This window comes from Eptatretus burgeri, chromosome 2, assembly GCF_056783735.1.
Source record: "Eptatretus burgeri isolate ZD-2024b chromosome 2, Ebu_testis_v1, whole genome shotgun sequence".
Classification (NCBI taxonomy): Eukaryota; Metazoa; Chordata; class Myxini; order Myxiniformes; family Myxinidae; genus Eptatretus; species Eptatretus burgeri.
Genome location: NC_140962.1, coordinates 122,168,309 through 122,189,876, shown reverse-complemented (window position 1 = coordinate 122,189,876; position 21,568 = coordinate 122,168,309). Strand labels below are relative to the sequence as shown.

Below are 21,568 nucleotides of genomic sequence, written 5' to 3'. Positions count from 1 at the left end.
CCCTCATGTTCCCCGTCAGTTAAGTGTAGACCTACAATCAAAATAGAGACAGAGGGGAACATATTAAGTGAGAGATGTGATGGGAGGGAGATTGATGACAGAATGGAGAGAGGGTTGAAGCAAAATGTGGAGGTTGAAGGGCAAGATGATGTAAAGAAAGAAGACCAAAGAGAAACTAGGGATGTAAGGGGGAGAAATATTGAACCTGCAAATAAGTTTGAAAAAAGGAAAAAAATTGATAAGATAAGCAGGGAAGCTGGAGGTGAAAAGGGGAGCAGAAAGGAAACTGATGAAGGTTTGGGGGGATTTAAAGGGAGAGAAGAAGAGGGGTTTGACCATGTTCTTTCACTTCTGGAAGAATCAGCACAGAGTGGCTCTCTTTGGCTTGACCCAGAGGAGATGGTGGCTGAGGTTACTAGGCTACTACTGCAGAGGTAACCTTTGAAGAACTTGACTTTTTTGTCATGGAAGCTGCGACTTCCCAAAGGACAAACTCTCTGACGACATAAGATTGAAAAAAGTTTGTGATTAAAATGCTAAATAGAAAAACCTGGAGTTGGAGGAGTAGCGAGGTGGAACGACACCGAGTTGAGAGTTGTAGAAATGGATTCCTGTGAAAGCGATCATAGCAGGTTCGGTGATGTAGGTTTCATAAATTTGGATCAAGAAGAATAAGAGCTAAGGGGTAGGCACATTAGCTTGGGTTTCTGTGAAAGATAATTGTACACTAACTTTGTACAGAAACATTATAATAATCTGTAGTGAGCACATTTACCATATTTTGAAAAGTGTGTGTGTGTGTGTGTGTGTGTGTGTGTGTGTGTGTGTGTGTGTGTGTGTGTGTGTGTGTGTGTGTGTGTGTGTGTGTGTGTGTGTGTGTGTGTGTTTCAGTCTGAGTCATAATTTGAGCAATCCTTTAAATTATAATGTTTTCGGAATAGCTAGTACTGTAATTAGATGAATATAATTGTGAGGAACAAACACAGAAAAAAGGAGGTGTGTGTGTGTGTGTGTGTGTGCGTGTGTGTGTGTGTGTGTGTGTGTGTGTGTGTGTGTGTGTGTCTGTGTGTGTGTTATTCCATATAAATATGGAGTAATAAAAGACTTGGTGAATTATTACAGGCCCAACAATGCAAATGAAACGAGAGTGAAATCGATGGGACGCCATCAAAAATCTCCACGCTTTCACACCACAAGTAAAGTTGAAAGACAGCAAAAAAGTTCCGCCAGGAATGACCCAATATTCAATTTGAGTTAAAAAAAAAAAATCTTCTCTTTTGACCCCTGTGACTCTCAGTATGGGGCATGAATCCCCTGGGGGGCGTGAACTGGGGGTCAAAACCCCAAAAAGCATTACATAGTTCATGTGTCCCCAAATGTTGATTCCATACACAAAGTTTCATTTTCAAATGTGCTTGTAGTTGCATTTTTCAGCAATTGATATTTTGACCCTATCACATGGTTCTCGGGGACGGGACCAAAAATGATACTGCTTTTCGCACCTTTTTGCCATGTGGTGATCATAACTATCAAGTTTGGTGAATTTCTGACAGACGGACGGAACCGGTTATAATATACCCCCGTTTTTAGCTCACCTGGAACATAGTAAAGGTGAGGTGTTAGCATCACGTGGCATCCTTTTCGTAAAGCATGGTGATAACAAACATGCAAAGGGTATTAAAAAACGAAATCAACAGCTTGAAATGCAAAAGTCATCTATGCATTTTAAATGTGAAGTTAAAGATATATTTTAAAGTTCTATATCAGAATTTCAATTGCTCAGTGAATGAACATATCCAAACAAAATGTGTAGAACTATTTGCATGTTGCACATTTATGTGGCTGCAGACCAAAAATGACTTTCTCCGTGACTGACAGACACCAGCATCACTAGAGATGGATTCCATGTTGGGGTGCTTCACTTTGCAGGTGGTGAACGCAGGGCTAATGTTATGTTCCAATGATCAGTGAAGATTCACTTTTCGACTTGAGCATGTGCATCTGGAGAATGGTATATTCCTACCATACTCTTGGTCGATTGCTGATGGTGTTGGCAGGTATACTAAAAACTGACTTTAGTCATCACCTGATCATGTGTCAAACATGTCTTGTACATGGGGAAAAACCTTGACTTCTCCATCCGATTTTCATGCCATTTTCAAAACGTTAATGACTCCAGATTATAATATCAAGATGGCAATGCATGATGGCAATTAGACCAATATTTTGAGGGATTCTGTGCATCTCTATTCGCTGAGCATTACTACTGTGCTGTGCGCTTCCATTTAATCAGACCTCTCCCTGTTTGAATGCTTTTGAAACATCCATTGAAGAGTCATCCGTAATCATCAAGTTGCAGCAAATGATGGGAGATCATGCAGCCACCTCTGGTGGAGAAATGGCACAGAATCTCTTCGGACACAGTCCACCGACTCATCCACAGCATGATAAATCTTGTATAAAGCTGACAGGGTCCAACACACTCCTGAAGAGAGTAGAAGAAGTCTACATTTGCGATTTGCCCTTTTGGCAAATGTCTTTAGTATTTCCTTGTTTTCCAAATACTTATCATGTATCAGTTCATTATTTATGATGAATAAAAGACAATGAAATCCACTGCGTTCATTGTAAACTGCTTGGTCGACTTGTTTAATACAATGTCCTTAATTTGTTTTGTTCGTAAACTTTGTAATTGCTATACCATCTATAAAAATACCATATATATATATATATATATATATATATATATATATATATATATATATATATATATATATATATATATATATATATATATATATATATATATATATATATATATATATATATGTATGTGTGTGTGTGTGTGTGTGTGTGTATGTGTGTATATATATATATCTCTTCTTCTTTTTTCAGCTGCTCCTTTAAGGGGTCGCCACAGTGGATCATCCGTATGATCCGCATTTGATTTGGCACGTGTTTTACGCCAGATGCCCTTCCTGACGCAACCCTGGTTGCCTCTTACGACACAGGGATATGGTACACCTATTTTAACCGGGGTATACACCGGCCCAGTACACTGGTACTCATTTCGCCGACCTCGGAAGGATGACAGGCTGAGTCAACCCCCTGGTGTATTAATTCAGTGGTCCAACGGGGCTTGAACTCAGGACCTTTTGGATCCCAAGCTGCTGTGCCAACACCAGGCTCATATATATATATATATATATATATATGCAGATCGAATCCCATAACTTGATGAGGCAGCAGAGAGCACAAATCGAGAAAAGCTCAACACCAATTACTTGTAGTTGCATATATTTTAAGAAACAGTGAAATGAAATAAAATAAAAAAACCCACAGTTAATAACGCGCAAGCATCTGGAGACTGAAGCAGAAGAAAGCCAAAAAAGGAGAAAATGCATACATTATAACAGTCTGAGACAGACTAACAAATAGACAAACAGACGGACTCACTCTGAAGAATCCATTGGGTGGTTTAATGGAGGAACCAAAATTCCGCACCACCCTGTACTTCCTGTGTGTGTTTCCTTTGGCCCTCTGCCTAGATTTTCCCACCAAACTGCACAATCGGGCAGCCTTTTCATCCCAAGGGTCCACAGGAATCCCAGCAAGCATCTTACATGAACAAGTTCTGAGTATTCCTGTCTGCACTCCTCCTGTACTGACATCTTAATCGTTTGCTATTTTCTCATTGCTATTCTGAGCAAAGTGTGATTCCTCCTTTTGGACAGGTCTCTGTAAAATACAAAAATAAAAAATAAAACCAATTGGAGGAAAACAAGTATTATTGCTGTTTTACTATTACTAGACATACCCGTTCCCTATGGGAGTGGAAAAGGACAGCAATTTTAACTTAGAAGTTGCCATCACACAGGAGAAGGATCTGGGAGTGGCAATGGATACATGGGGAAAGCAGAGAACACAGTGCTTGGCAGCTCTCGGTGAAGCTAACGAGGTTTTAGGTTGTATTCATGAGGGTAATTACAAATCAAAAGAGGTAGTGTGAACACTATAATAATTTAGTGAGCCCTCATCTAGAATATTCTGTGTAGTTTTGGTCACGACATCTGAGAAACAACTTAGCTGCTACAGAGAGGGATCAACGTCAAGCAACTCAATTGATTCCAGGGTTAACTAGACTAAACTATGAGGAGCGGCTGAAGGAGACTGGACTTTCTACATTAGAAAGGAGGCAATTGTGAGGGGACCAGATGGAGATGTTTAAAACAATGAGGGGTGTGGACAGGATAGGTGAAGTGGAATTCAGCAGAGTGGACAATGTTAGGACCAGGGGCAACAGCTTGAGGGGGAAGAAGATGAGAGTTAAGAGAGTTTTAAGGGAAGGGTCTTTCAAAACTGGAGAGTGGAGAATACATGGAATGGTCTCCCTGGGAAGGTAGTGGTGATTGAGGGAGTGGATAAGTTTAAATGGGACTGAGATAGGTAACTATATGCATTGGAGATAGAGGGAAATGGTGATATGGTCTTGTGTTCATGGGAGCAGTGATGCATTGAAGGAGGGTGGGGATACTCAGGGGGTTTAAGCCCCATCCCCCCCCTCCACCCCTTTAGCCATAGACATGATTGCATTGTTGGTAGCCCGTCTGTCCATGCAGCGACAGACATTTTACAATCGTGTGTGTGTGTGTGTGTGTGTGTGTGTGTGTGTGTGTGTGTGCGTGCGTGCGTGCGTGCGTGCGTGTGTGTGTGTGTGTGTGTGTGTGTGTGTGTGTGTGTGTGTGTGTGTGTGTGTGTGCGTGCGTCCAAAGCATAAATTGTTTTCACCATCTGAGCTTTTGTCACCAAATTTTCAACAAAACTTTATTTTTAGAATATGGATAAGACTGATAGGTAACCTGAGCCCCCCTCCAACGAATACTCTCGTTGTGCTCCTGCATCGTAGGTAGCTTGTACATGAGTGGGTGACAATCCTGGGATGGCTGCCGTGCATGCATGATTGGCCAAATGGCCTCCTCCTCCTGCTTTGTATCCTCCTCCAAAGTTGCTTGTGTATCCCAACTTAGTTGAACATTACCTTTCACACCCCGAGTCCATTCAACCAGTTTCAACACATGTTTTTACAAACGAACAACTAAACAGACACATATGTTTTCAATGCATTCCCATCACATCTATAATGAGTCTAAACCTCCGACCCCCCCCCCCCCCCTTGACCTCCCCAATATAGCTTTCCCATGTTTGTTTATTTGAGGATTATTGGCATTAATAAACACGTCGAAAATAATCAGCACGCTTCAAAATAATAATAAATAAAGGAATACAATATAAACTGTCGTTTCTGGTGCTGAGTTCGTGCACGAATTGCGTCTTCCAGGTACCTGTGTGGTTACCATGGCAACGACGTAAACAAATAGTGACGTGACAAACGTTTTCAAGTCGCAAACGCACTTCGCCGACGCTTTTCCAACATCTCGTCAAAGACAGGTGATCCATTTCGAGGAAGGAAGAAAATAAAGGGGGAGCACACTGCACAGTAAAGGAAGAGTACGGTGAGAACTACAGTGGGTTTGATAGAGGGACATAAATCGACATTGATCAACAGGTGCATTGAATTGTACAGGTGAGTAAACCACTGCTCGGAGACATGGGTTTTCTGATCCTCCCACCACTAATGTACACAATGCAATAATAATAATAATTAATTTAATAATCATTATCATGTCCCAGATCTACATACAGAGCATGGGTTCTGCACACTTCATCGAAGAGTGTCCTCCGTCGGAGTGGACGAGTGGTTGACCCCCCAGGATTGTTATCCTAGACATGGCTTGTGTAAGGGTAGAAGGTGCCCTGGGAGAACATTGACCTTTGCCCTCCACTTCCCCCAAACAATTAACTTTCCAAAATTAATATTGTACATTCGCATTCACAAAACTTCTGCCTTTATCGCAAGAACAAGCGATGAGAGATTGAAGACCCTCGCCGGGACTTGTTTCGTGTGGCAAATCGATGGAAGGATGTACAAAATTAAAGGTCGTTGATTGCAAATGAAAAGTCTAAATGGCCCAGTTGTGAATGTGTGAAGGTCAAAGGTCCGAAGGTCTAAAGGGTAGAAAGGAGTCTAAATATCATTGGGGTTCTAAACCGTCAAACAGGATCTGAAGGGTCGAAGAGGTCTAATGGTTCGATAGGGTGTGATGGTATGTACAGGGTCTTAAGGTTCCAAAGCGTCTTTAGGGGTCTAAAGGGTATTAAGAGTCTGAAAGGGTCTTCGGATTCTTTAGGGTTTTATGGGTATAAAGGAGTTTTATGCATAACTAGGGTTTTAGGGGTCTAAAAGGTGTTCAGGGTCTCAAAGTTCTTAAAGGGTGTTGGAGTCTGAAGGGTCTTGGGGGTCTAAAGGATCATCGGGGTCAAAAGGGTCTTATGGGTCTTCAGGGTCTTGATGGGTGTTAGGGGTCCAAAGGATCTTCAGGATCTTAAAGGGTGTCAGGGTTCTAAAGCGATTGAAGGGTTTTAGGGTTTTTAAAGGCTATTCGGGGTTTAAACTATCTTCGGCGTCTTACGGTCTTCATGGGTCTTACTAGTATTTCGGGTCTTTGTGGTCTTCATGGATCTTGGGGTCCTGAAAGATTTGAGGATTCTTCAGGGTCTCATGTAATTCATACACATACACACGTTCGGTGTGGACAAACGAAAAAACAAACAAACAGACAAACGAGATATCAGTCATAATGACACTTGGCGAAACGGAACAGCGCTCGCTGGAGCGCATACCTCCGCCAGGACGGACAGATTACCTTTTGCATCTCACTGATAGGTCGGATCTGAATCTGGACCTTCACCAAAATCGAATCGGCTTGTTGTCGTCACCGAACCAACTCGTCTACCGAGTTTTGTGAGATCTGGTCCACAACATTTTGAGATATCATGCGAAACATAGTTTTTGGCCCCATCTCTCAATGGAGAGGAACCACTTGAAATTAAATAATTCTCAGATCGAGATCCAGATTCGGACCTGCAGCAAAATCGAACCGATTTGTCCTTGTCACACCCCCAACCTGTACACCAAGGTTTGTCCGAATCCATCCATAATCTTTTGAGATATTGTGCTTTATGTCGTTTTTGGCCATATCTCTCAATGGTGAAAAAATCCCTAAAAACATTCTCAGATCTGGATCCGGATTCGGATCTTCACCAAAATTAAATGTTGCTTGTCCTTGGTCGGACAACGACAAACAAAAAGAAATTCAGAACGATTGCTTGAAAACAAATTGTGGCCAAAAATCGTGTGACAAACAAACAAACAGACATATAGACAAACAGACAAAGGCTACAGACCAACATACTTGGCCCCCAAAAAAATAAAAAATTCACCAAATTACAAACAGAAAAACAGACATCATTGAGAAATGAATGTATGTTTTGATCAACTTTAGCTTGGAACAGCTACACTCATCACTGGCCACAAAAAAAGGGAGGGAGAAGAGGATGAGCTGAGCAACAAATGTGTTGGGAACATTATCCGTGAGATTATTTTTTGTAAACAAAGTTCAAAACATCTTTTGGTCGTGCCGACGATGGAACTCGTCTTGCAATGGCTCGTCATTCGCTGAACAAATTGGGGGGCATCAACATCTTTGGAGTCACCATGTTGTGAAACTTGCTCAAGCTTCGAGCAATGTTCCATAATTTGCTTTGATTATCTCTTACGGTACATAGATACCCGCACGTGTGATGCAAAAAGTGGTGTTCAGCAATTGCTTCACTTTGTCTGTCTGTCCTGTCTGTCTGTCCGTCTACGAAAGGCAGTCTCTGATCGAGGAACTGTATAATTTAAATGGAATAATATATTTCGAATGCTGGAGAACACGAATCGGAACATCAGTTGGACCACGAACCTGCAGTTTAACAGTACTCTCCCCCGAGCTGTGAATTTCGGCAAATTGGATGGAATCTCATCCCAATCGTGGATGCGCACAGAGGAGGAAGGGATTTATTTTCGTACGTCTGCATATCTGGCAGTCATCTGAAATTGAAGCAATCCTGGTGTTGGCTTTGTGGTTAGAGTGGCTGGCTTGGGATCTTAGGGTCCTGAGTTTAAGCCCTGTTGGCTACTGAATTAACACCAGGTGGGGTTGACTCAGCTTATCATCCTTCCGAGGTCGGTGAAATGAGTAACAGTGTACTGGTGGTGGAGCACAGCATCAGCGGCATAGTCGTGCCCCAACAAAATGATGGCAACCCGGTACCTAAGCTGCCATACGCAAGAACAAGAAGACGAAGAAGAACTAAAATTGAGTCATTCCAAACAGGAAATGTACTCTTTTAATGGACGTCATAAAAGACACAAACAGCCTGCACTAAGGCCTGATGTAACTTGTTAAATAAGGTGGTGTAAAAGATGCTGCGTCAACCATGGTAAACTTCTGAAAATAGTTTTTTTTGGTGTGCAGCCTTTAAAATCTTTATTATATTTAAATTTAATTATGGACTCGAACACTGTGGAACACAAATTGCCTTCTGTGCACTTTCAAAAAAACCTTCCGTTTTGCAGGACTTGGAAAATATTAAGCCATTTTTTACCCCATCTCGACCAATCAAATTTGCCGCCGTACTCTCGGCATTGGGGAATATCAAGATTCGGACAAAATCGCGGCTCATAGGATACATAGGTCATGCTCGGAAATGCAAAGAAAGAGTTTAAAAGACCATTTCCATGTCCTTTTTATCAAGTCTGCCCGGGAAAGGTGATCTATGAACTCTCTCATTTACTTATGTAATTTCATGAATAGTTACCCGGTATACGTGAAGCGGAAATAAGGGTTAAGCAATCGGTTCACCTTGTCTCTCTATCTGTCTGTCTATAAAGTACAAACGTCAGTTTATAATTGAGGATCCACTTAATTTCAATTGAATGTTATATTTTGAACAGGAATGAGAACATTAATTGGAACAGGAACCTGCGATTTAGCACTACTTTGGTTCTGAATTTGGCAAAATGTACGGAATCTCCTCCCGCCTGTGCATACTCAGAGAGGAGTGAGATAATTTTATTTGTCTGTCTGCCTGTCTGGCAGTCAAACAAACTTGTAAATCATTCCAAACAGGAAACTTCCTGTTTTTGGGATGTCATAAAGGACACAAACAACAGGCACGAATAACTAATGTAACGTATTCGTTACATTGCCTTCAGGAAGTATTCACACCCCTTGTCTTTTGTCATATTTTGTTGTGTTACAGCCTGAATTTAAAATGAATTATATTTAAATTTTTTTTATCACCGATCCACAGAAAACATACCATAATGACAAAGTGAAAACATGTTTTTAGAAATTTTTACAAATTGATTAAAAATGAAAAGCTAAATATCTTGTATCAATAGGAATTCAACCGCTTTACTGTAACACTCCAAATTGAGCTCAGGTGCATCCAATTTCCTTTGATCATCCTTGAGATGTCTCAACAACTACATTTGAGTCCACCTGTGGCCAATTCAATTGATTGGAGATGATTTAGAATGAAACACACCTTTCTATATGAGGTCCCACAGTTGAAAGTGCATGTCAGAGCAGAAACTCCACCATGAAGTCCAAGGAACTGTCCGTGGAACTCCGACATAGAATTTTGAGGAGGCAGAGATTAAAAAAAAAAAACCCTCAAAAAAACAATGCAAAACAATTTATTTCTTGAGTCTAAGACAATATAAAACAATAGTTTGGCTCGTGGTTGTCCCAGCCACAATGCTCGGCATGAAACTGCTCCGGCAACAATTGGTAATTTGTCCATCGTGCTGGTGATAGCTCACCGACTCTTCACGAAGGACACCATCAAATCTTCAACATCCACCAACTAATGCTAACAAACGAAACACCCAGTTTAACTTCCAAAGAGGGACGACATACACATTGATGAACCTCCCTACAAGTGAAACACCGCGATGACAGTTTATAGCTGGCCCGACATTTGAACCCAGGAGAGATAGCATAGAGACGAGTGTGCCTATCTTCAGGCCATCCTACAGCCACACACACTTGAATGCTAACAGACGTATATTAAACATATTGTAAAATACAAAAATAAAAAATAAAACCAATTGGAGGAAAACAAGTATTTTTGCTGTTTTACTATTACTAGACATACCCGTTCCCTATGGGAGTGGAAAAGGACAGCAATTTTAACTTAGAAGTTGCCATCACACAGGAGAAGGATCTGGGAGTGGCAATGGATACATGGGGAAAGCAGAGAACACAGTGCTTGGCAGCTCTCGGTGAAGCTAACGAGGTTTTAGGTTGTATTCATGAGGGTAATTACAAATCAAAAGAGGTAGTGTGAACACTATAATAATTTAGTGAGCCCTCATCTAGAATATTCTGTGTAGTTTTGGTCACGACATCTGAGAAACAACTTAGCTGATACAAAGAGGGATCAACGTCAAGCTACTCAATTGGTTCCAGGGTTAACTAGACTAAACTATGAGGAGCGGCTGAAGGAGACCGGACTTTCTACATTAGAAAGGAGGCAATTGTGAGGGGACCAGATGGAGATGTTTAAAACAATGAGGGGTGTGGACAGGATAGGTGAAGTAGAATTCAGCAGAGTGGACAATGTTAGGACCAGGGGCAACAGCTTGAGGGGGAAGAAGATGAGAGTTAAGAGAGTTTTAAGGGAAGGGTCTTTCAAAACTGGAGAGTGGTGAATACATGGAATGGTCTCCCTGGGAAGGTAGTGGTGATTGAGGGAGTGGATAAGTTTAAATGGGACTGAGATAGGTAACTATATGCATTGGAGATAGAGGGAAATGGTGATATGGTCTTGTGTTCATGGGAGCAGTGACGCATTGAAGGAGGGTGGGAATACTCAGGGGGTTTGAGCCCCATCCCCCCCCCTCTCCACCCCTTTAGCCATAGACGTGATTGCATTGTTGGTAGCCCGTCTGTCCATGCAGCGAGAGACATTTTACAATCGTGTGTGTGTGTGTGTGTGTGTGTGTGTGTGTGTGTGTGTGTGTGTGTGTGTGTGTGTGTGTGTGTGTGTGTGTGTGCGTGCGTGCGTCCAAAGCATAAATTGTTTTCACCATCTGAGCTTTTGTCACCAAATTTTCAACAAAACTTTATTTTTAGAATATGGATAAGACTGATAGGTAACCTGAGCCCCCCTCCAACGAATACTCTCGTTGTGCTCCTGCATCGTAAGTAGCTTGTACATGAGTGGGTGACAATCCTGGGATGGCTGCCGTGCATGCATGATTGGCCAAATGGCCTCCTCCTCCTGCTTTGTATCCTCCTCCAAAGTTGCTTGTGTATCCCAACTTAGTTGAACATTACCTTTCACACCCCGAGTCCATTCAACCAGTTTCAACACATGTTTTTACAAACGAACAACTAAACAGACACATATGTTTTCAATGCATTCCCATCACATCTATAATGAGTCTAAACCTCCGACCCCTCCCCCCTTTACCTCCCCAATATAGTTTTCCCATGTTTGTTTATTTAAGGATTATTGGCATTAATAAACACGTCGAAAATAATCAGCACGCTTCAAAATAATAATAAATAAAGGAATACAATATAAACTGTCGTTTCTGGTGCTGAGTTCGTGCACGAATTGCGTCTTCCAGGTACCTGTGTGGTTACCATGGCAACGACGTAAACAAATAGTGACGTGACAAACGTTTTCAAGTCGCAAACGCACTTCGCCGACGCTTTTCCAACATCTCGTCAAAGACAGGTGATCCATTTCGAGGAAGGAAGAAAATAAAGGGGGAGCACACTGCACAGTAAAGGAAGAGTACGGTGAGAACTACAGTGGGTTTGATAGAGGGACATAAATCGACATTGATCAACAGGTGCATTGAATTGTACAGGTGAGTAAACCACTGCTCGGAGACATGGGTTTTCTGATCCTCCCACCACTAATGTACACAATGCAATAATAATAATAATTAATTTAATAATCATTATCATGTCCCAGATCTACATACAGAGCATGGGTTCTGCACACTTCATCGAAGAGTGTCCTCCGTCGGAGTGGACGAGTGGTTGACCCCCCAGGATTGTTATCCTAGACATGGCTTGTGTAAGGGTAGAAGGTGCCCTGGGAGAACATTGACCTTTGCCCTCCACTTCCCCCAAACAATTAACTTTCCAAAATTAATATTGTACATTCGCATTCACAAAACTTCTGCCTTTATCGCAAGAACAAGCGATGAGAGATTGAAGACCCTCGCCGGGACTTGTTTCGTGTGGCAAATCGATGGAAGGATGTACAAAATTAAAGGTCGTTGATTGCAAATGAAAAGTCTAAATGGCCCAGTTGTGAATGTGTGAAGGTCAAAGGTCCGAAGGTCTAAAGGGTAGAAAGGAGTCTAAATGTCTTTGGGGTTCTAAACCGTCAAACAGGATCTGAAGGGTCGAAGAGGTCTAATGGTTCGATAGGGTGTGATGGTATGTACAGGGTCTTAAGGTTCCAAAGCGTCTTTAGGGGTCTAAAGGGTATTAAGAGTCTGAATTGATGAACCTCCCTACAAGTGAAACACCGCGATGACAGTTTATAGCTGGCCCGACATTTGAACCCAGGAGAGATAGCATAGAGACGAGTGTGCCTATCTTCAGGCCATCCTGCAGCCACACACACTTGAATGCTAACAGACGTATATTAAACATATTGTATTTGTACCTCTCCAACAAATTTGCCATAAATTTCAATCATTCTCTTTATCCAAGCATCTGAGCAGATCGAGATGCCACCGATATATCGGCATAAAGACCGCATCAAGCGACCAATGAATGCTTTCATGGTGTGGGCACAACGCCACCGCAAGCAAATGGCCCAAACAATGCCAAGAACGAGCAATATCGAGGTGAGCAAGGCCCTGGGAGCTGCCTGGCATAACATCACGGAACAGGAGAAACGCCCATATTATGAAGAATCTCACAGGCTCGAAGTTGAACATCAAACGATGCATCCCAGTAAGCTCTTATTCATTCCCATCTGTTTTTGGTTGAAAATCATTAACAATAAACAAATGTTCCATCGTCAATACTTTATGAGCACACATTATTTGCATCCTGAGTCACACATATGTCAAGTTGTTGTTTTTTTTTCAGTATTATCACTTAGCCAAATTGCCATTTTCGCTGTAGATGATGGCAAAAAAATTGTGGGATTCAAGCAAGGAAAGTCCCTTATCCAGGGTGGCCAAGAAATACCTGGCTTATGTACATTTTAATGTAAAAAGAGCCTTTCAACAAGAAATTAGAATTTTAGCACAACATATGAAAGTACAATCTCAGGAGACTGAATCAGTGACCTCGGTCTTGAAAACAATACCTTTTTAAGTGACCGCCATTTTCTTGTAATGTATGCATTTACACGCAAGGACAACCGTGTTTTGCTGGTTTTCCTCCATAAATCTTGTACAGTCCTTGATCTCATGTGGTAGACTTGATTTAAGGTACCCCACAAAAAAAAAAAAAAAAAAATTGGGTGCAGTGAAGTCCAAGCTTCTGGCTGGCCATGAAACATCTCCAAATCGTGAAATGTTTCAGAAATGGTTCTGGCAGTTTCACGAAACGTTTTGGCAGATAAGACTATTGCATTCCTGGAAGGACATTTTCTAACGTTGTTAATTATTTTAGTCTATTTCAGCCTGAATCATTGAATGGCGCTTCAAGTCGAGTTCCAGGATCCTTGTTCTCTTGATATTTGGCAACTTCTCCATGTTCGTAAATTTTACAGGAATCCTTTATAATCTTCAGACAGGAATTCAGAGCCTGGTGCATCAATATTCTTATTGATGCCTGGTATTGATGCAACACCATGCCTGGTGTTGGCTTAATGTTTCGGGTGGTGGGCTTTGGATCCTTGGGTCCTGAGTTCAAATCCTGCTCAGCTGTTGAATTAATACCAGGTGGGGTTAACTCGGCCTGTCATCCTTCTGAGGTCGACAAAATGAGTGCCAGCTTGCTGGTATACTGTGTCGGAGTGGCGACCCGTCCAGGATTGTGCCCAATAGCCAAAGCACCAACGCTCTGCACAGAGTATGATCTCACAATGCTCTCTGTCTCTGTCTCTCCCTCTCTCTCTCATCTGCAACATAATAAATAAATAAATTAGCATTTCTTAGGATTTCACTTGAATTTAATATGTATCAGGTATTTCTTGGCCATGCTGAATGTACGTTGGATGGGATTGTACAGGAGAAGTCGTTTATCAATCCCACAGTGTATATTATCTCATGGTTTTCTGTAGCTCATCTCTCGATCGCATCGTTCTCACTTTCAGATTGGGTCTACAAACCAAGAAAACGTCGCAATAAACTCTCCGAGAGCACTGCCAACCCCCATAATGTTGCGGAGGTGCAAGGGCATCACATAGGTTTAGAACCCTCAAGGTGTGGTAAGTGTGTTGGATGACAGCTTGGCCTCAAGGTGAATTTCTTCAATTGTTTTGAGGCTTTCTCTACTGGACCATGAGGTTGGAGATAACTTTGGGTATGCCACCACTTACAGTTTGTTGTGCGGTACTTCCAAAATTTTCATCCAACTTTCGAATTTTCTTCCTACAGATTCTTCGGCTCCATCTCGTGACAATCACAGCTTCAACCACGGTGATGCGAGACAGGCGTTTCTGGCTGCACAACAGCTCCAATTCTTTCCGACATGCTCCACAAATAACTCATCCACAGAGTTTGCGGCATCCATGAATCAGAGTGTTCCACAAGATGGTCTCTCTACTTCTGTTCCAGTATCTTTTCATGACATGTTTGAAAATAATGAGAAGAGTCAATCCTTATGGCAACAACACCCATCACAGCCAGTCCTTCTCGCTGTGCTGGGAAGACCTCAACCAGAGCAAGAGATAATTCCATCACAGTCACAGAACCTTTCAGTCGTCCTCCAGCCACAATGCCCTCAGGTTAACGTAGTATGGGCTGAGTCCACACATATAGAGATAAATGAAAGTCCGAATGTAGGATACATTTTACCAGCTAATAAACCCCCAGGTCAGCAGAATGACATTGACAACATTGTACTGCACAATGATCAGCACCAGCCTGGCAGGTAAGTTCATTGTAAAAACATCATTGCCTTGGGTATCTTTTTGAGGTCGGAAGAAATAGCTCATAAAGGTAATCCACGTCTCCATTTTTGTTTTTTTTCAGTGATATCTGTGAATGCATGCCGTGCCTCTTAAACGAAGCTGTGCGGCAGCACGAAAACTTGTCCAGTATGAACAACAACGTCCTTCATCCAAGTGAAAACACCAAGCACGAAAGCACAGCAGCACACAACTGCCCCCATGAGGCTAACCACGCAACAAATGCTGAATCTCCATACTCTGCTGAACTGTCTGCAAGATCTTTTCTGGCTGATACCGATTGGTGCGGGTCATCTGAACTGCTCGAGGAATACTTGCCCGCTGACTGTCAACAGTTGCTTGATGTGCCTGCAATGTCTCTGTCACTTGAATTTAACCACTCAGTGGGACTACCTGTGGACTGTTTCAGTTTTCCAGCTGAGTTTAACCACTCAGCAGAACTGCCAGACCATTTGCTATCTGAAAACACATTCACCAGTGAACTTCCTGAATGTATATGAGCTGACTGATTGATTCGGATAACTTAAAGACTCGAATGTCCACAGCCCTTTCTTTTCTTCTTGGATTGTGAATTGCTGACAAACATCCAGAGCAGATCCAAACGTGATTTAGCTGTTTATTTTATTGATGATTGCAGCTTCAGCACTGCAGGTTGCATGTTAACAGTTTTGAGTCCATTCGGAAATAAATAAATTTTCTGTTTCAAACATATTGATATCTCGGGTCTCTTTCACTTCATCAAATTTGGCATTTCAGGATTTTACAATCGATGGTCATTTATGCTGTTTTAGTAATCATGCAAACGCCTGCTTCATGTGGGAGCAGTCAGGATGGGTCATGTATTATCTTTACTAGAAGCACCCGCTCCCTACGGGAGCCGTCAAGGGGGTCATGTTATTATATTTATGCCCATATTACTCCAAGCGGTCCCAGGATTACACACCCAAAAAATGGTTGCGATCGGTTCAGCCATTTTTGCGGTACCTGGGAACAGACAGACGGACGGACGGTGAATTATAGGAAGATGATTATTAAGGTACCAAGCCTTTCAGGCTGAGAAACCTATTGTTTTACTTCTGTCATTATAGGTGCGACGACTCATACAGAATTTTTTTTATATTATGACGTCATGTGATATTTATATCATGTGGTGTAGCAGCCATGTTGGAAAAAAGGGAAAAATTTGGACCTCTGTATCTCTGAAAGCATTCCATGGAAAAAATTGAAACTTGGCACATCAGGTATTCACAATGGGGAACAAGTGTTGTTAACTATGACGTCATTGGTGCCTTTGTTATGACGTCATAATTGCATAAGTCGAACGCTTTATCTGATCAGTTTGAAAATTCTTGAGGGTCATCTCGGGCTAAATGGTATTGGAGAAAAAAATTGATGATGTCATCAGTCATGTGGTTCAGCAGTCATTTTTTTTTGATTAAAAAAAAAAAACCTTATGAAATGCACGTCTCCAAAATGGCTTAACAAATCAAGGTGAAACCTTACAGGTATGATCGCCTCGCTATGAGGAACAAAATTTCTCCACCTATGACGTCAAAGGTCACATGGTCTGGCAGCTATGATTTTTTGAAGAATAAACCTTTTAAAAATCTTCTTCTCCAGAACAGCTTGACAAATCGAGGGGAAACTTCACACACGTTCCCCAAGCCTCGGGAATACCAGGGTGTTCACGAATAATTCATCGGTCACATGGTCTTGCAGCCATATTGGATTGAACGAAAATCTTAAAAAAAAATTTTTTTTGTTGTTGAACGGCTTCATCGATCGATGTGAAACTTCACAAATATTATCTAGCAGTCATGGGGAATATAGATTTAAAATTTCAACCTGATCAGATGCATGGTGGGGCAGCCAGAATTATTTAACTGTTTGATTGTGGGTTCTTTTCAAATTATTTATTTTTGAACATTGTACAATAGTCAGGCAGAGCAGCTGGAGACACACACACACACACACACAAACACACACACACACACACACACACACACACACAAACACATATACACACACAAACATATGCACAGACACACAAGCACACACACACACACACACACACACACACACACACACACACACACACACACACACACACACAAACACATATACACACGCAAACATATACACACACACACAAACACATATACACACACGCACACACACACACACACACAAACACACAAACACATATACATACACAAACATATACACACACACACAAACAGATATACACACACGCACACACACACACACGCGCGCGCGTGCGCGCACACACACACACACACACACACACACACACACACACACACACACACACACACACACACACACACACACAAACACACACACACACACACACACACACACACAAACACACTCACACACACACAAACACACAAACAGTTAACAGTTCTACACCTGATAGGAACAAAAATATTGTTTCGGACAGTCAGCAGTGACGTCACGTTTTACAGGGAATTGAGCAAATTAATTACACAAAAGTGTTTATCGTTTTCTTGACAAGGATTTGAACTCGCATTTGAATTACAGACGTAATGACGTCACCGAATGACCGATGATGCCTTGACGTCATTACGCCTCTCAGCGTTGACGTCGCACGTCACCGTGCAAACGGATGCAAAAATGAGGAATTCGGTATTGCACGGGGTTCGGGCGTTTCCTTTGTCGCAGAATTCAAGGCAAACGCTCATCCCGACGAGTTTAACCCTGGGCCGTTTCCCTTTGTCCTTTCGCACTTGAAGGCAATGCCGTCGAGCTGGAATGGACGTTTGTTTCAGTGATGGCAGGTCGGTCAGGTCGGTCAGAATGTTCCATCACGAGTTATGGGGTCAGTGCCACACGGGGTGTTTGCGCACGTCACGGGTGAACGTGCGTTTCACGTGATAAAATGAAGAAGCATCCGAAGGATTTCACCCTGAATATCCACCGTTGATGGAGCCTGGGAAATGGTACGTCATCGCTCTTACATTAGCCAATCAACATCAACGTTACAAGATTGACCGGCTGCTCCTGTTAAATCGACCAATGAGAAGCGTCGTTTTTCTCTGAGCGTCAGGCCGTGCAAGAACAACAATGGCGGCCTCCGTGGAATCAGCTGCGGACATTGTCGATGTCCGTCTCAGCAAACGGTGCATAATTCACCTTTGAGGTTTGTGGTGCATTTTCAAAGTGTCTGCAATTTTCCAGAAAGAGCTGGAAAAAAATTCCGATCTTGTGCTGTGACGTAGAAACCACTCGACGATTCCTGGGAGGCTGATATCGTCAGGAAAGCAGATATCTGGCTCGGGATGCCGATCGGCCACAATGACGTCACAGTTTACGGTGATTCCGAATCTGAAGATGAGCCTGATCTGCGATCCGAATCAATCGCGCAGGTAACTTGAGTCGACAAGCCGAAATTTAATATACTGCAAATTAATAGATTAATTTTTTTCAATTTTTTTTTTAATATATATTAAAAGAGTTCGGTCTCAACGTGCGTGCGTCCGTCCGTCCTTCCCTTCGTCCGTCCAGTCGTGTGACTATGTCTATTATTTACGTACTATCAGAATTTGAAGAGGGAATTACTGCACTTTGAATAACTGCACTTGAAAAGACCTTTCGACCCTTTAGACAGCTGAGACTCTTTAGACCTTTTAAGACCCTAAGGACTCTGAAGATGCAAAAGACTCCAAAGTCTCCAAAGACCCTGAAACCCCCTAGACCCCGACGACCCCAAATATTTCCATGACCCTGACGACCCCAAAAGACTCCGAAGACCACAAAGACCACGAAGGCCCCGAAGACCAAAAAAAAACCCCGAAGACCCAAAAAACACAGAAGACACCAAACAACGAAAAAGACACAGAAGACACAAAAGACCCCGACGACCCAAAAGTCCACTAGGACCCAAAAGTCACAACACCCACATACCCTGAAGACCCAAACGACCCCGAAGACCCCATAAGACCCAAACGACCATGAAAACCCTGAAGACCCAAAATACCCACAATACCCTGAAGGCCTAAATGACCCTGAAGACCCAAAAGTCACCAAAGACCTTGAAGACCAAAAACACCCTGAGGACCCAAAAGACACTGAAGACCCAAAGGAACCTGAAGAGCCCAAAAACCCTAAAGACCCAAAAGTCACAAAAAATCCAAGAAGACCCCAAAGACCTAAAAGTCCTAAAGACCCAAAAGATCCTTTAGACCCCTTAGACTTCAACAACTTTTCGACTCCTAACACCTTTCTGACAGATTAGACACCTTAGACCCTTGACCACTGAGACCACTTGGACCTACTTATATCACAAATGAAATTTCAAATAAATATAATATCACCAATATTACAAATAAATACAATATTACCAATATTACAAATAAATTTGTAGAAGATAAATGTTTGTATTATGATTGGTGTAAATCATGCCAACACAGCAAATCTGTGACGTCAGTCTCTGCAACGACTCGTGGAGAGGCGAGCGTGGAGAGGCGAGCGTGGCGAGCCGAACCACGTTAGTTAATTTGAAAGGAAAAACGAAAGGCCTATTTTCTTTTGAGTACAAGTTGATTCAAAGTGTAGTAATTGGGATGGATGCATTGTCTCTATTTCCCTCTTCAAAATCCTAATCTCTGAAAACACCAATGTTACTTACATGTAGGTATACTGTACTGTACAATGTACATGTATGTACATCATACTTGTATTTTAAAAAAATATATGATATTAATCCCTTTTCAATGTATAGGTTTTTATGGATACCCTCAAATTTGCAGGTGTAACCTCCTTCAGATGGGTACCCTTGTTGAGACTACAATGCCTCCTAACAGGGATGCACTGTCACAGCACGTCCAGCAAGCAAACTACCAGGCTACCATCTTCAAGTGAGCCTTGGTGCGGTGCATAGATGTGCCATCTCCCCATGGTCGAGGTTGGACAGTTACGGATGACATCACCATCCATTGGATGGATCTACCCCCTGCACTTGCCAGTATTCTGTTCATGTAAGAAAACCAGGCACACCCGAGGCATTTTCAGTTGTCTTGAAAAGCACCTTCCTTGCACAGACTTTTGTTTTTAACACAATGTTGAGGCTCTTATGAGAGCTAACACACTCTAATGTACTCAATGAACAGGGTTGAAGACTGAAGTGGGAACAATCGGTTTATTCCGGACACGGGCGCAACACAGCACAGCATCGGAACATGGGCGGGTCATGTGACTCCCCCTCACCACGCTCCGGTGCACCCACGTATGCATGCATTAGTGTATACTACTGATACATCACATCTCCCCCCCCCCTTTTTTTCTAAATTTTATTACAAATCAAGGTGCTCAGGAGGCTTACAGACATGAGCTGATCTTCTCAGGGCTAGTGGAGGGCTGTCCTTGCTTGCGATTGCTGTGGGTTTCTCAATAAGGGGTAGAGGGTCGGGAACGAGTTCAGGTACATTGATGGGTGAAAAGCTTTCATGAGGAAATACCTCAGGTTCAAACACAGGTGATGTTAATACAGGAGTGGATGACAAAGGTACTTGAGCCGATTCAATGTTTGGCTCCCCATGATTTAACCTGAGTTGGACAACATGTTTACGCATGCATCGACCATCACAGAACTTCACAAGAAACATCATTTCACCAATGTTATCGATAATGATGCCAGATAACCACTTGGTTCCACATCCGGAATTCAACATGTATACAGGATCATTGATCTGGAAGTTGTGGTATACAGACGTTTGGTTGTGATGATGTTTCTGTTGATACTTGTTATTCCCGACCTGGACCGTTACGCCCGGGTGCACTAATGATGACTGTGTTGTTAATTCACGACCCATCAGAAGCTTGGCAGGTGAGTGACCGGTGGTTTTATGTGGTCTGGTGGAATAGTTGAGCAACACACGAGCTAGACGAGATTGAATGAGCCTTCCTTGACGTGGCTTAGGCCATTATTGATGATCTGAACAGCATGTTCAGCTTGACTATTACTGGCAGGTTTGTAGGGGGCTGATGTGCAGTGCTTAATGCCATTCATTTTACAAAAGCTCTGAAACTCTGAACTCGTAAATGACGATCCATTATCTGATACAATGGAGTTCGGAATACCATGTTGTGCGAACATGGTACATAGAGCTTCAGTTGTTACAGCAGAGGATGAGGATGGCACCAAGAGAGCTTCAATCAATTTGGAGTGGGCATCAACTACGATAAGGAAGAGCTTCCCTTGAAATGGACCAGCATGCTCGATGTGTAATCTAGACCATGGCTTTGATGGCCACGACCACATGGCCAATGGAGACTGTGGCGGTGTCTTGGCATGGGCTTGACAAGTGTAACAATGGCGTGCACTGGACTCGATGTCACTATCCAAACCAGGCCACAAAACATGGGCTCGGGCAATAGCCTTCATTTAACTGTGCCTGGATGAGCATTGTGGAGTTCACTGATAATTTTCCCATGGAGTTTAGGCGGAATTATCACT

General features: G+C 42.4%; 2 protein-coding genes and 1 long non-coding RNA gene across 4 annotated transcripts in view; all 3 read left to right on the top strand.

The window, feature by feature from the left end:
- LOC147032971 (protocadherin-18-like) overlaps positions 1-2,616 on the top strand; it is a 58,990-nt gene extending 56,374 nt beyond the window's left edge. The window contains exon 9 of the mRNA XM_085871040.1: positions 1-2,616. This exon is cut by the window's left edge and continues 371 nt beyond it. Within this exon, the coding sequence (XP_085727166.1) occupies positions 1-438 (438 nt within the window). The 3' untranslated portion in view covers positions 439-2,616.
- A 2,694-nt stretch (positions 2,617-5,310) lies between these two features.
- On the top strand, positions 5,311-15,776 carry LOC147032970 (uncharacterized). 2 transcript variants are annotated; one of them, XM_085858888.1, is made up of 6 exons: positions 5,311-5,584; positions 11,588-11,833; positions 12,693-12,938; positions 14,254-14,367; positions 14,537-15,032; positions 15,134-15,776. In XM_085858888.1, the coding sequence occupies exons 3-6, from the start codon at positions 12,710-12,712 to the stop codon at positions 15,567-15,569; spliced, it is 1,275 nt and encodes a 424-aa protein (XP_085715014.1). In that variant the 5' UTR covers positions 5,311-5,584; positions 11,588-11,833; positions 12,693-12,709; the 3' UTR covers positions 15,570-15,776. The 2 variants fall into 2 exon arrangements, with proteins under 2 accessions (XP_085715014.1, XP_085715022.1); XM_085858896.1 differs by lacking the exon at positions 5,311-5,584 and having other exon boundaries at positions 11,560-11,833.
- A 1,950-nt stretch (positions 15,777-17,726) lies between these two features.
- Positions 17,727-20,835, top strand: LOC147032969 (uncharacterized). The gene is made up of 3 exons (XR_015055412.1): positions 17,727-18,253; positions 18,333-18,479; positions 19,863-20,835. It is a non-coding gene; the product is annotated as an uncharacterized LOC147032969 (long non-coding RNA).
- Positions 20,836-21,568: the final 733 nt, after the last annotated feature.

Bases quoted from the DNA above. Each gene is read 5' to 3' on its own strand.
- LOC147032970 (XM_085858888.1), top strand. From the start codon at position 12,710: ATGCCACCGATATATCGGCATAAAGACCGCATCAAGCGACCAATGAAT. The intron at 12,939-14,253 runs GTAAGCTCTTAT...TCTCACTTTCAG, and splicing joins ACATCAAACGATGCATCCCA to ATTGGGTCTACAAACCAAGA. The intron at 15,033-15,133 runs GTAAGTTCATTG...GTTTTTTTTCAG, and splicing joins GATCAGCACCAGCCTGGCAG to TGATATCTGTGAATGCATGC.